The following is a 13,928-nucleotide window of genomic DNA, read 5'->3' as shown; positions in this document are numbered from 1 at the left end:
AAAAATTCTTACAGTACATTATTTTGTATATTATATTCTGAAACACGCGACTGTGCAAACTTTTACAGCTGATTCATTCATGCAGATAGTGTTCTAGTCTGGTCTGGGAATTAAGCTTCAGGGAAGGATATTAACCCTGGCCAGTGGTGGACTGCCATAGTGACAGTTTCCTGAGTGTCCTGTAAGAACAGGGTTTATTGCCCTCCCTGACTAATTATCCCCAGAAAGTGATAGAGATGTGTTTTTGTGGCCTCTGTGGAAGACTGTAGGTTGAGGGATAAGAAATGATTAGATGGAAAGAACATTACTGTATACCCCTCCTCCATAGCACATATTTAATGTAAAAATGGTATGTTCTATTTTTGTCTATTATTTCCCGTATGCTGTGAAATGCACTGTTATGTAGGGGTTATGTTTCTATTTATTCGTCATTGTTATCTTAGCACCCAGCATAGTAGTGAGCTTTTAGAGGCTTTTACTAGATAGTTCTTGAATGGATGAATTAACTGGCACAATGCATCCCATCACTGGCATTGGTGTTTCAGTTGTCCTTGTGATGGAGTCATATGTGTCCAGTATTTTGCTCTGTGCTTGTTATTTAAGCAAGTCAAAAGGTGAAATTGACCATCATCTGTTGGAGGTTAAGCACTATATACTTTTTCCAAAAGGACACATGATTCTTGTTAGTTCCTTTTATTTTGTCTCTTTTGACCTTTCTTTACACTTCCCGATGTATCAGAGACAGCTTGGATCATTTCGCTGCCCCAGACTGGGCACTGGCTAGTTCTGTTACTGCTCCTGGTTGATCCCATTGTCTTCACACTGATGAATATGGGTCCGAGGCAGTGGCTCTCTAACCTGACCACACACTGGAGTTTTAAAAATCTCTGGGTCCACACTTCACTCCGACCAGTGCAATCAGAATTTCTGGGGGTAGGGAGAAAAAGGCACAGGTGTTTTCTTAAGACTTTCCAGATGATTCCAAAGTAAAACCAAAGTTGAGGATTGTTGGTCTAAGGAAAGTATTTTTACTTTCTGAAGCATTGCTTCTAAGTACGACGAGCTAAGCCAGCTTCATCTTTCATCATATTCATTTAGGAGTCACAACTTTACCAGACCATCTTGCTGAATGTTTGATGCAGTGCTAGGAAATAGTATCTCCTTCTGAGAATTGGGCTTCATACGTGAAATGAGCACATCACAGAACTGACCAAGAGCTGCCCAACATTTGGCATTTATTTTTGGAGGTATTAGGCAACCCAGGTCTGGGCAGATCAGAATAGTGAACATGATCGTTCCCATGATCCAATATCAAATTAACTTTTAAACATCCTTTAATTATTTTCTCCCTTCAGTTAAACAATTTCTTCTCCTTTGTATAAAAAAAATAAGAAGAGTTGGGTATTGATTTTTAAATATGAATTACAGGAATTTCAGGAGAGGATAATCCTACTTGATGGGTTACAACCATTTTCAACGTATGTGATACAGACAGCTGTAAAGAATTATTATTCAGACCCTCTGGAACAGTTACCTCTGGGAAAAGAGATTTGGGGAAAAACTAAAAGTGGAGGTGAGTTATGGGCTTGGGATGGGTTTTTAGAGTGGCATTTCATGATATATGTTATATATATATATATCTATATTTTTTTAATTTGGATGCTAAGTAATTTTGATTATGTGAAATTTTAAGCTTAATAAGAAAAATATATTGTTGAAAAAACCCTGATGAGCTGATCTGTGCTCTAACAACAAAAGATGACTAATATTCCTTTGGAATGGAAAGCAATAAGAAGGTAAGATATCAGAATCAATACTTTTGACCAAGAAACACATTCTCTGGTCTCACCACAGGGTGTCACCCGTTTCCTATGTAGCCACAGGTCTCTGTATGCGTGGAGACACAGAATTCAGCCTTTATTTCTGAATTTTACCTGAGGCCACAGAGATTGAAAGTAAATGACATCATTGCCTTGGGCGCCTAGGTGGCTCAGTGGGTTAAGCCTCTGCCTTCTGCTCAGGTCATGATCTCAGAGTCCTGGGATTGAGTCCCACATTCTCTCTCTCTCCTCCTACTTGTGATCTCTCTCTGTCAAATAAATACAATCTTAAAAAAAACCAAAAATAACATCATTGCCTGAAAGAAAATAGGATCTAGAATCTAAAGAGGTGTTCTAAGTGGTGGCGATGATTTTGAGGTGATGCCATTTCTTTCAGATGTCTCTGATGACATTCCCCCAAACAAATCTGAATGGGTTTATTCATCTTCATTGGCCGTATCATTGAGCTGGCGCCAGAGAATGAGTTAGTCCTAAGGCAAAATAAGCAAGAGCCTTTCAGGCAGTCTGTTAACTTTCTATGTTACCATGATATGAGAGACTGGCTTTCCTTTGGAACATCTGTCATTTGTTCTGCTCACGTAATATGATTATTCCACAACCAAGACCCCGTTCCTTCTTCCCTCATTCCTTGCTGATGCAACATCCCTTGTCATTTGTTGCTGTTTATTTCAGTGCCAGAGGCAGTCAGGCTCATTAACACAACGGTGCAGTCAGACACCAGCCTCACCATATCCTGGAGAGGATCTCAGAAGCCAAATGGACCTCAAGAGTCAGTCCGCTATCAGTTGGCAATCTCACATCTGGCTCTAATTCCGGAGACTCCTCTAAGACAAAGTGAATATCCAAATGGAAGACTTGCTCTCCTTGTCACTAGACTTTCCAGTGGAAAACTGTATGTGTTAAAGGTACAGTGAGCATCTTGGGCTCTTGTATTGGTGTTCTCAAGTGTAAGGCTCTGAAAAGGTTAAGCAATTGTTCTTTTTTACAAAAAGGTTTTGGCCTGCCATGCTGAGGAAATGTGGTGTTCAGAGAGTCATCCTGTCACTGTCAAAATGTTTGACACACCAGAGAAACCTTATGCCTTGGTTCCAGAGAACACTAGTTTGCAGCTCGATTGGAAGGCTCCTGCTGATGTTAACCTCACCAGATTTTGGTTTGAACTCCAGAAGGTAAATATCACCATACACTTTTCATGAAGATCTGTGTTTTATGCTATGGGATAAATTAGAAGACCTTGCTCATATGTCTAGAGTGTTCTCTTGTATAAATCAACAATATATTTGACAATATTCACTGATTTAGGTTTACCATATACAGAAGCTATGTAGACTCATTTCTGATGGAAACGATTTCCAGAGAGATTAGTTTGCTCTTAAAAGGCTCCATGGAAAAGGGTATAAACTATGTTTTACTGGTTTTCATAATATTTCGCTTAGTTTAGATATCATCAGCGTGGCTGTCCAGCTTAAAGTCCATAGCAATTTGGTGTTTTCTATGAAAAAAAAAAAAATAAAAGAAACAAACAAGCAAACAAACAACACCCAAAACCTTGTTTAGAAATGTTCTTTCTGTCATTTAAGGGCTGTGTAGCAACAGGAGAGAAATAAAATATTAAATGAGTTTATTCTAAACTAGTTTTATCTTGGGTGATAAACTTTAAATGGTTCTTCATCCCCAAATCTTCATGCTTTGTCCAATTTAAAAATACCCACTGAATTTGAAAGCATCAATTAATCTAATTAATTCACTGCTCGGGAAAGTCTATGCTGACTTTCATATTGCCACACTTAAAATGGATTATTTTAAATAATTGCTACATTTCATTTTCAGCAGTATGTATTTTGTGTGTCCATATTTGCAAAGATTGGTTAGGAATCCTTTGTTCAGTTGTAACAAAAATGAAGCAGTATAGTCATGGCCTCGTTTTTTAAAAAAAACAAATGGAGTTGCTCTTCTGGATGTTTTAAAATTTTAGTATGTAAAGATATTTTTTTAAAAGATTTTATTTATTTATCTGACAGACAGAGATCACAAGTAGACAGAGAGGCAGGCAGAGAGAAAGGAGAAAGCAGGCTCCCCGCTGAGTAGAGAGCCTGATACGCCCTTGATCCCTGGGATCATGACCTGAGCTGAAGGCAGAGGTTTAACCCACTGAGCCACCAGGTGCCCCTGTAAGATATTTTCTATGATCTTGTACCCTTTAGATAAAATCTGTGAAAACTGTGTAACAGCTGTGAATGTCAAATTGACAAAACCAATGGCCATAGTTTAGTTGGACTTTTTCCATTGAGCATGTTTACGATGATTTGTTGCCGATTTAAAAAACGGTCATCTTATAAAAATGCAATTAAATTGGAGGATCACCTTTTTCTGGACATCTGTTGAAGTAAGCTCAATGCACTTCAGTTTAAAGGCAAGGTGGGGGATGTAGTTTACATAAAGTTTTTATGTATGTCAAAGAAAGAAGATGGGGAAAAGCCTTACAGTTGGTGACCCTAAGCCCCTCCTTCTACCGATGAGAAGTCGGAGAACCAGACAAGTGCTATATGAGTCAGAAATCACAAGCCAGGCAGGGAAGAGCCCTGGGGGCTGACTCATCCTACACCAGTCCTACTTGGGTGCTGTCCATGGAAGGAATATGAGTCACTAAGGCACCCAACCCACTCCTCAAAGTTTGGGACCAGGACCAAACTGGTCTTGGTTTTGGGACTGAGCCTGCTTGGTTCAGTCCTTGTGACTTTCATGCAGTGCTTTTTATTTCAAAACTTCCTCTGCATTTGCTGAAGAACCTACCACTTAGAAAATTATGAAGCTGAGGGTGTAGGATACAGTATGACCTGGTACCAGCACTAACTGCTGAGCCCAGTGGAAGGCTGTGTTCTGAGAGGGATGATGAATACATCTAGTCAGAAAGTTCTGTATCTTTTGAGTAACTTGAACCTACCTCATAATGATAAGACAACTAGGAGTGATCCTCTAACTCCAAACTGAAACTCTGAGGGGTGAGAGGTAAGGGTGAATGTGTATCTTTTTGATTAATAGTTTTTAAAAATAATTTTTAGGAAAGAAAACAGAAGGATAAACTTCCTGTTTTCATCTTTGTTGTTAAAATGTCCTTCTATGGAAAATGAAGGAATTAGACCACATGGCTAAATTTCTACCTAGTTCTTAAATTCCACAGTTATATATATTTTTTAATCACAACAGTGTATAGAAGAACATATTTAATTTAAGATTGAGGAGAAATAAGTAGTTTCACTTTGGTAAATTATTTGCATGAAAGCCATTAAAAGTTGAGTTTTTCTCAACTGTCCAGGAAAATTCTTACCAGAACCAAACATTTTTGAAGTTCCATTCTCTGAGACATGATAGTCTGCACCATTTCCTCCACACCCCCGCCCAAATAATTTGAAAATCCCTCTGTGGTATTGAAAATCACCCCTGCACTTGTTGGCCTCTGACAAATGGAAGGTCCTGACTCCCTTGTGATTTACTGGGGTAGCTGTGGCTCCTCTCCAAGTTGGTGGTCTGCCCAGAACATTCATTGCTGTGGTGAGGCCAGTACTCGACAGTTTTCCAGCAGAACCCTTGGTCACACATCTGACCTTCCAAGGAGCTTTGATCATTTCTGGGTGGTATGGAATGTTGGGCCATCTAGACTATTCACTTATGATAGTTTCTACAGCAGATTATTAAGGAGCCAGGACCACAAAGGGCTAAAATTTTTGAGCCAGAAATCAATATTTATCTCTGTTGTTTTTTGTTTCTCTCTCTGTCTCTTTTTCCCATGGTTCAGAGTAAATATTATGGACCCAATGCATCTGTTTCTAAAGCCTGCATGTCGTAGTGGGATTGGTCCATTTATGAATTTAGCAGGCAATGGCTCAGACATCAGCATTTCTGTCTTTTTTCCCACTCCTTCCAACCACCCTTTGCCTCTTTCTTTTTGTAACAAGGTGGTCTACTTTCTGAAGGTGCTGTAGAAATCATTCCTTATTGGATAGAAACTAATATAAAGTGTCCATCCAATGAAATGATGTGACCTTGTGAGCGTGAAATGAAAAACGAGATGTAAAGCAAGGTTTATTTATGGAAACTGACCTTCTTAGGAAACTCTACTGGAGAAAATACGCTAAGAACCCTTGACAAAATGCCATATCCTCTCTGTCTTTCCGTACTCATACACTGAAAAAAAAAATCTCCATTTTCAAATAAGATACCAAGGGTCCAAATACACAGATTTTTAAAAAGCCATGCACCAAGCAAGTGTAAGATAGTTATAAATAGAGACCTGGTGTCTACAGTGGAATGGAAGTAAGATTTCCTAAATTTAACTTCTAACCTTGCTACTTGGTAGCCGAATGATGATGGACAGAAATTTCCTTCTTTTTGGGAACGGGGCTTTGTATGTATAACCATAAGGAAAGCTGGTTAGAGGTCTGAAAGGGGATTTGGAGGAAGAAACTAAACGTTTTCATTTATAAGTCACGGTGAACCTCTGGAAAGAATCAAAATATGTAAAAATATTATTAATTTGAAAATACATTATTAATTAGCAAATACACAGAATTGAAAATATCATCGCTCTGATCCATCATGGTCCCTCAGCTGTGAATTTGTGTTCTCAGCTATCCTGATTTAAGGCAGGTATCTGCCATTAGGAATAACAAAAAGATAAGCTTCGAGTCTTCCATAATGAATATATATAGTAAGAGGTTCATGTCTTACATTGGACTCATCCTAAGAACTGTCCTTCAAGTCAGTTATAGCTTGTCACAAAAGCAGAAAAACAAAACCAAAAAAACCCCCATAAAAACATAAAATGGCTGTCAGTGGTAGAGATAATGTTTGAGATCAAACATTCCTAGAGAAGCTCTTCTTTTTTAACAGAAAAATATTTGATTTAAGTTTTTAATGGCTTGCCATAGACTTGTGAATTTCTATGTTGTTTTCTTAAAGAAACAAAAAATATTACTTCTTTTTCCAGTGGAAGGACAATGAGTTCTCCCGTGTTAATGCTTCATGCATCCAAGGCCCAGATTATGTGTGTAACATCACAGATCTACAGCCTTACACATCTTATGCTGTCCGTGTAGTGGTGGTTTACAGGACAGGAGAAAACAGCACCTCACTCCCAGAAAGCTTTAAGACAAAAGGTAAGTCCTAACAGCCTCAGTATTTAAAAAAAAAAAAAAAAAAAAAAAAAAAGACTCCTGTAAGTTTCTCAATGCCTCTCTTACCACTTCTTTCACCAATCCTAGAGGTTAACCTTTTTTTTTTTTTAAATGGTGTAAATTACTATTTCTAGAGCTTGAGTGAAGAACCTGAAAAGAACCAGGAGTCCTTACAGGCATTAACGAGGTAATACTGACCTGGTCTTGTAGAACCCTAAACTGGGCAAGATTATTTTATCTTTCAGTATCCTCTACTTTGTGTCTGGCTGTGACATTCTGCAGTGAGAATGAAATGAAAACAGTGTTACTGAGTGTTCAACATATATTTATTCACTGACTGCTATCTTCTAGATAAAAATAAAATAAAAATCCAAAAGAATGTCAATTAGTGATCCCTGTAAGTGGATCCCTATAGAATCAAGGAAAAAATTCTTCCAAATTTACAGTAGTTTCTTTGCATCATTTACTTTGTGGTGAGCTAGAATCCATCTAATCCATCACTTGTAAAAACTTCAGATACTCATTTAAAAATACACAATCATATGAGAATATTTTTGAATATTTCTTTAATGTATTTGGCTTTCCTCTTTGGAAAAGTATTTTATAGAAAGATGCAATGCAGAATATTTTATACTTCTGACTTATTAGTCAGTATTTTCTTATGTTTCCAAAGCTGGAGTCCCAAGTAAACCAGGCATTCCAAAAGTATTAGAAGGGAGCAAAGATTCAATACAGTGGGAAAAAGCCGAAGATAATGGAAGCCGGCTTGTGTACTATATCCTTGAGATCAGGTATGTCTGTTTGCCAAAGTTCTTTGTAAACTACAAAGAATAAGCAGTTAATTATAAGGTATTATTAGATTGAAATTAACTGTATTTATGAACGTGTATTTATAAGTAAATATGAAGGATCTTTAGTTGAAGGACCTCGAGGGCACCGTTATGTTCTCTGCCTTGGCACTCCAATTACAAGGCAGATCACATCATTGTTCTTGGAAATCTGCAACTACTTGTCAGAACTTTATGGAAATAATCCAGTCATTGGCACATGCAGTTAACATTAATATCTATTCCGTTCAAGAAGCTGAGCTGATGTTCGATATGAGATGATGGTATGCGTGTGAATTTCTGATGATAATTTGTTTTAGCAAGATGAATAATGTCTAGTGAGAACTGGCAGTGAACTAGGTATTTTCAGAATGTACAAACAGGTCAAGGTCTGAAATGGTCTGACCTGTAGAGGTCCCACAGGATTCTTCGTCCATTGTGAAGATTACAGTTCGCAGTATGCTCCCAAGAGTCTGAACATGTGCCTTTTATGAGAACCGTGCAGCCGATGAACATAAGCAACCCCAAAGCTGGCCAGTATGGGGAGCTCTGTAAATGGGAACTGGCTTAGAGGGACAGATTTCATGCCAGCTTGAGGGGAGAATTCCAAATTTCGCAGACACTCCCCTCACAGGTCTATGAAGCTATCTTTTAAGAAGCTCCAAGGACAAAAGTCACTTCCATAATTATAGTCCTGGCAACTTGAGCATTAGATCTATTTTTGCTTCATCTTTCTCTGGTACTCCCATAACCTTAACAAATTTTCCTGCACATGGTAGAGAGTTACCTTGGCTGCATTTCTAACTGAAACCTCTTTGAAATTCCTATTACTGTTTTTACACAGAGTCAAATACATTCTAGTCTACTGAACCATCTTGGTGGTCTGTGACTATAATTATATTCACCAGCCCATCAACATCACTGTCTTGCTAGGACACTTTAAGCATGTTTCCTTCATTGATTCCTTAAGCCCATAGTGCCATACCTTTTTTGCATTTTCTTGTTCTAAGCCTCTACTGTCAGGACAAGGATGATGGGATAATGGAATGAATTGCTAGACCTTTGGTATCTCAAAGTTCCATCTTCAGTCAGAATACTGGTATACCCAAGTTATTGCTGATGGCACAGGGGGAACGGTAGTAAAAGTGTGTGAACTTGGGAGCTGGACAGACTGTTTTAGTGTCTGAAGACTGCCATGAGAAAGTACCACCAACTGGATGGCTTAAAACAACAGACATTTATTCTCTCACAGTTCTGTAGACTTGAAGTCTGAAATCAAGTTATCAGTAGGACCATGGTCCTTCCGAAGGTTCTAGGGAAGAATCCTCCCTTGCTTTTTCTTAGCCTCCGGGGATCCAGACTTTTCCAGCAATCCTTGGTATTCCTTGTAGATGTATCACATCAGTCTCTGGCTCTATCATCACCTGGTGTTCTCTGGGTGTATTTGTGCCTGAATTTCTCTCTTCTCAAGAAGGCACGGGTCTTGGATTTAAGCCTACTCTAATCCAGTGTGACCTCATCGTCACTTGATTACATCTAAAAATCTCTTATTTCCAAACAAGGTCACATTCACCAAGTCTGGGTAGGCATGACTTTTGGGGGGACATTATTCAACACAGGGCCCACACATTTAAATACTTGTTTATTCTTTTTTTGAACTAAAGTTTTCCCATCTGTAAAATGGGACGATGGCGTTTACCTCCTTAGGTTGTTGTGAAAACTCAATGAAATGAAACAAAGCGAAAAGCACCACCACTATGGTGGGTTGTAAACAGAAGATGCTCAACCAGTGTCAGAATTCTTTCTCTCTGGCTGGTCACTGTGAAGAGCCATTTTATACATTTTTAAGGGTCTCTTTCTTTTGAATCAGAGTTGTTTGGGTTGAACAATGGAAGTGCCAATGCCTAACACAAGACTTCACAAAATATACAAAAACATTGTATAAAGAGTCTTATGCAGAATGGTCCCTAGGACACTGAGCTCCTGGTAACGGTTGTGAGCAACTCTGCTGTCTTGGTCCTCTGGATGTTCCTGCCCATTCCCTGTTCTTCAAAGGCTGAGCCTTTCCATCCCTTTCAGGTGACCACTCAGTTGGTAGGAGTAGAACTAGCTCTCCTTAAACCTACTGTGGGTAGGTACCAAGTCCTAAAAATGTTGTTGTCTGAAAAGTCCCAGACTTTGAAAAGTTCTTCAGTGTCAGAGAGGAGGTAATTGGAAGGCCTCGAGCTTTCCTTCAGTTTATGATTCCATTAAAAGCCATTCCATTTACATCTTTCGAGCCCCACTCTTATACTCTTTTTATGTTTCATATAAAGAATAATGTGGGTTGACGTGAGGTGGCATGTAGACCAATAAAAATGGAAGCAATACACCTTGGAATCTCCGGAATAAGGATAATTTTGGTAGTCCAACTATTATACCTTCTTTATCAGTTTCATGTCCTGTATTTTATTTTATCCAGCTGTAGTATACATAAGCTATAGATGGCCTAAGAGACTGAGAATTAAGAAAACATTAAAAAAGAATTTCAGGTTGGGAACTATGGGCTAATTGTCCCATGTGTTTGAAATTCTGAATAAAATTTACACATTCTAATAGTGGGAAGAAACCTCTTCAGCTTTGTCTTGGCCATTGATTATTTGTTATTTTCCTGATGGGCTGAGTTGGTTGGCTCCCATGCATTACCAGAATGACTTTATGAGGTTATGCTGTGCTCTGTAGCCAAACCACATGAGAGAAATGAGATCAAGGGTAAAGTGTGCCCTAAGAGATGCTCTGGAATTTTGTCATTGAAATGATATGTGAGCATCTAGAAATAACACATATATTATCTCATATTTTTTATATTTACATTTTTGCTCTTTTTTTGTAGAAAGGGCATTTCAAATGATTCACAGAAGCAGAATTTAATGTGGAAGATGGCATTTAATGGATCCTGCAGTAATATTTGCCTGTGGAAGACCAAAAACCTGAAAGGAACATTTCAGTTCAGAGTAGTAGCTGCAAATAATCTGGGATTTGGTGACTACAGTGGAATCAGTGAGAATATTGTATTAGTTGGAGGTATGTTACCATGTCTGTCTGTATACTAACTGATAGCAGAAAGGTTTAGAGATAAAGATAAGTCAATTCTTAACATTAGAAATAAATTGGATGACAGTGTATATCATCCAGACTATGGAACTATTCATTTCATCTGATGTGATCTTCCTAAAACATCAGCATCCTTATGTCATTTTTCTCCTTAGCAATGATCAGCTACTTCTTAATGCCCAGAGCCTCAAGTCCATGCTTCTGGATAGGCTTCCCAGGCTGTCCACAGTCTGGTCTGGATCCAGTCTTATGTTCCTGCTCCCCATACTCAAATATTCTACACAACTGGACTAAAATGATGCTTTCTACATCTTCCACTCTGTATCCCGTTTTAGATTATGAAAAATCATCTGTCTAATCATATAGGTTAGAAATCTCAATATTTAATTTCTCCCTCTACTTGGGCACCAAGTTTTGTTGATGTACCATCTTGATTTCGGTCTGTTGAGTGTTCCTCTTCTTATTCCCACCTTGGCTTTCCTCATTTAGGTTATCATTTCTTGCCTGTGCTCTTGGCTTAATCACACTGCTGACAGTTGATCTAGCTGAAGCACAAGCTGGATTACTTAACCCCTTCTCTGAAATCCCTGAAATGGATCTCCATTAGCTGCCTTCAGTATCAAGAGCAAACTTCTATGTGGCACTTAAGGCCCTCCATGATTTGTCCTCCAATTGCGGTTCATTGTTTCTAACATCTATCTCTATGCTATAGCCATATCAGACTGGTAAAAAGCTTTTCATGACACTAGGTCTTTAGCTTTTGCCTCCCTCCGCCTAGCATGTGGGCTCCCACCACCTGCTATTCACCCCTCAACTGGGTTTTTCTTTCTCTCACTTTCTGTCAACTGAGATTTGTGGCATCCTTCAAGGCCTGACTTAAATGAGCCCACAGCTGACGCTTAACTAATGCTCCTTAAGCAAGATGAATTATAGCATTTTACATATACACAGCCTATATTATTCTATGTAATATTTGTATCATTCTTATTTGTATTATAATTATCTGGATAAAAGTTCAGCATTTTTTTTCTGAAGGAAACCCCAAATTGTTAATATTTTAAGTTTTGCAGACTACATCTGATATCTGTAGCTGCTGCTGCTGCTGCTTCAAATAATACTTTAAATAGTTAAAAATCATTCTTAGCTCAGGGGCAGTAGAAATCAGACTGTGGCTAGACTTGGCCCACATGCCATGGTTTGCTGAGCTCTGCCCTCCATGTTTGCTTTCTCCTCAATTGAGACTACCCAAGAGAAGGTACCATGTTTCTATGTTTAATACTCATAGAACTGAAGGTATATCAAGATATCATGGAAGAAATAATAACCCTGATTATATATGAAGATGGATATGTCTTTGTTCCAAATTCTTTAAAAAGATTAAGCATGTTTCCTCAGCTATTTTGAAGTAAAACCTGGGTGGTTCACAATAGTGTATTGGTAAGCCAGCTCTTTGGAAAACCAAACCCATCTAAACCTTGACTTTGATTTCCTGTGGGGTTAAACACTTTTGCTGTGGGTGATTTCAAACTACCAGTGATGTAACAACTGGCTTGCGAAAATCTGGTAGGAGCTAGTTCAGGCACATCTGGCATACCCCTGAAAATACCTAGCTTTATTCTGAAAATTAACTTTTTTTCATTTATTTTATTAGATGGTTTTTGGATACCGGAAACAAGCATTGTACTTACTATTATAATTGGAATATTTATGGTTGTTACAATCCCAGTGGTCTTTGGTAAGTATAATAGCTGTAAAAAATACAGGTAATAACCTTGATCACATTAGTTGACATTACTTAGTGTATTTAACCTTCCACATGAAATAGATGCACAAATTTCACAGTTACCTTTGGCTCTACTTTCATAAGCACTAACTTCTGTGAATTGTTTTCAGATCGTAGAGTAACTATTTTATGAAAAATATAATCTGTATTTACACCTGAGGGTATATTTGTATAAAACTTGTATAAAACTAATTACAAAGGCACCAACTTTTAGCTTTCTTTAAACCAGTATTTGTTTCAGATTGCCTTATAATTGAAAATAAATAAAAGAAAAATAACTCCAGATGTTAAAAAAAAATGTAGGGTTAATAGGAGACCAGTGAAAGTCCTTGGTTGGGATAGCTTGGGTCTCTAGGCAGGTAGACAGACTGGTTAGGAAGAAGCAGGGTTCCTCTCTTGCAGATGACCCATCTCTGGCTTATAGGGTCTATTCTCGCTTTCAGACATCTGACTTGCTTATTTCAAATCCTTGCTCATTTATAATGTCCAGGAAAGCAGAAGTATTTGTTAGGTAGATAAAAAGGTAGCTATTTCATAATCTTCATTTTATACTAGTGTGCAGGTCCTAGAAGTCTTTTTTCTTTTTAAGATTTATTTTAATGAGAAAATACAGTGACAACTCCAGAAATATTGGGGCCAAATATTGGGCTATAGGGTTATTTTGGTGATCATACATCCCAGTTCATTCCTGTTGTTTCAGTATAAACATTAGTAGGATTTTCAGTGCCCCAAATGTCCTGGTTTGCATTATAAGGTATTTGGTCATCCTATCACTTACTGATATTATGAGTCCCTGACATACGAAAACATTATGAAAAAGACATGATAGCTTGCCTGGGTGGCTCAGTCAGTTAAGCATTTGCCTTCAGCTCGGGTCATGATCCTGGAGTCTCAGGATTGAGTCCCCACATTGGGTTCCCCCCTCAGTGGGGAGTCTGCTTCTCCCTCTGGCCTTTCTCCCTCTCAATGTCTCTCTCTCTCTCTTTCAGATAAATAAATATAATATTGAAAGAAAGAAAGAAAGAAAGAAAGAAAGAAAGAAAGAGAGAAAAAAGAAAGAAAGAAAGACGTGATATTTACCAGAAAAGAATACTCAAGTACATATTTAGGAAATTGTGGTCTGTTTTTTTCATATAGAAGGGAAAGTTAGAAGGAAAAGTTTAAGGAAAAGTTACAAACATAAAGCTAAGCTCTCTTAGGATAAAGAAAG

The 13,928-nt window shown here is 38.1% G+C and overlaps 1 protein-coding gene across 1 annotated transcript in view; it reads left to right on the top strand.

The window, feature by feature from the left end:
• ROS1 (ROS proto-oncogene 1, receptor tyrosine kinase) overlaps positions 1–13,928 on the top strand; it is a 116,016-nt gene that overhangs the window by 68,804 nt on the left and 33,284 nt on the right. The window contains exons 29-35 of the mRNA XM_059400606.1: positions 1,429–1,573; positions 2,514–2,746; positions 2,834–3,010; positions 6,829–6,997; positions 7,689–7,806; positions 10,715–10,905; positions 12,587–12,670. Of these exons, the coding sequence (XP_059256589.1) occupies positions 1,429–1,573; positions 2,514–2,746; positions 2,834–3,010; positions 6,829–6,997; positions 7,689–7,806; positions 10,715–10,905; positions 12,587–12,670 (1,117 nt within the window). The remainder of the gene's footprint in view (positions 1–1,428; positions 1,574–2,513; positions 2,747–2,833; positions 3,011–6,828; positions 6,998–7,688; positions 7,807–10,714; positions 10,906–12,586; positions 12,671–13,928) is intronic.

The sequence above is a fragment of the Mustela nigripes genome, chromosome 5, assembly GCF_022355385.1.
Source record: "Mustela nigripes isolate SB6536 chromosome 5, MUSNIG.SB6536, whole genome shotgun sequence".
Classification (NCBI taxonomy): domain Eukaryota; kingdom Metazoa; phylum Chordata; class Mammalia; order Carnivora; family Mustelidae; genus Mustela; species Mustela nigripes.
The sequence above is the reverse complement of the archived record's forward strand: the minus strand, read 5'-3'. Positions and strand labels throughout refer to the sequence as shown.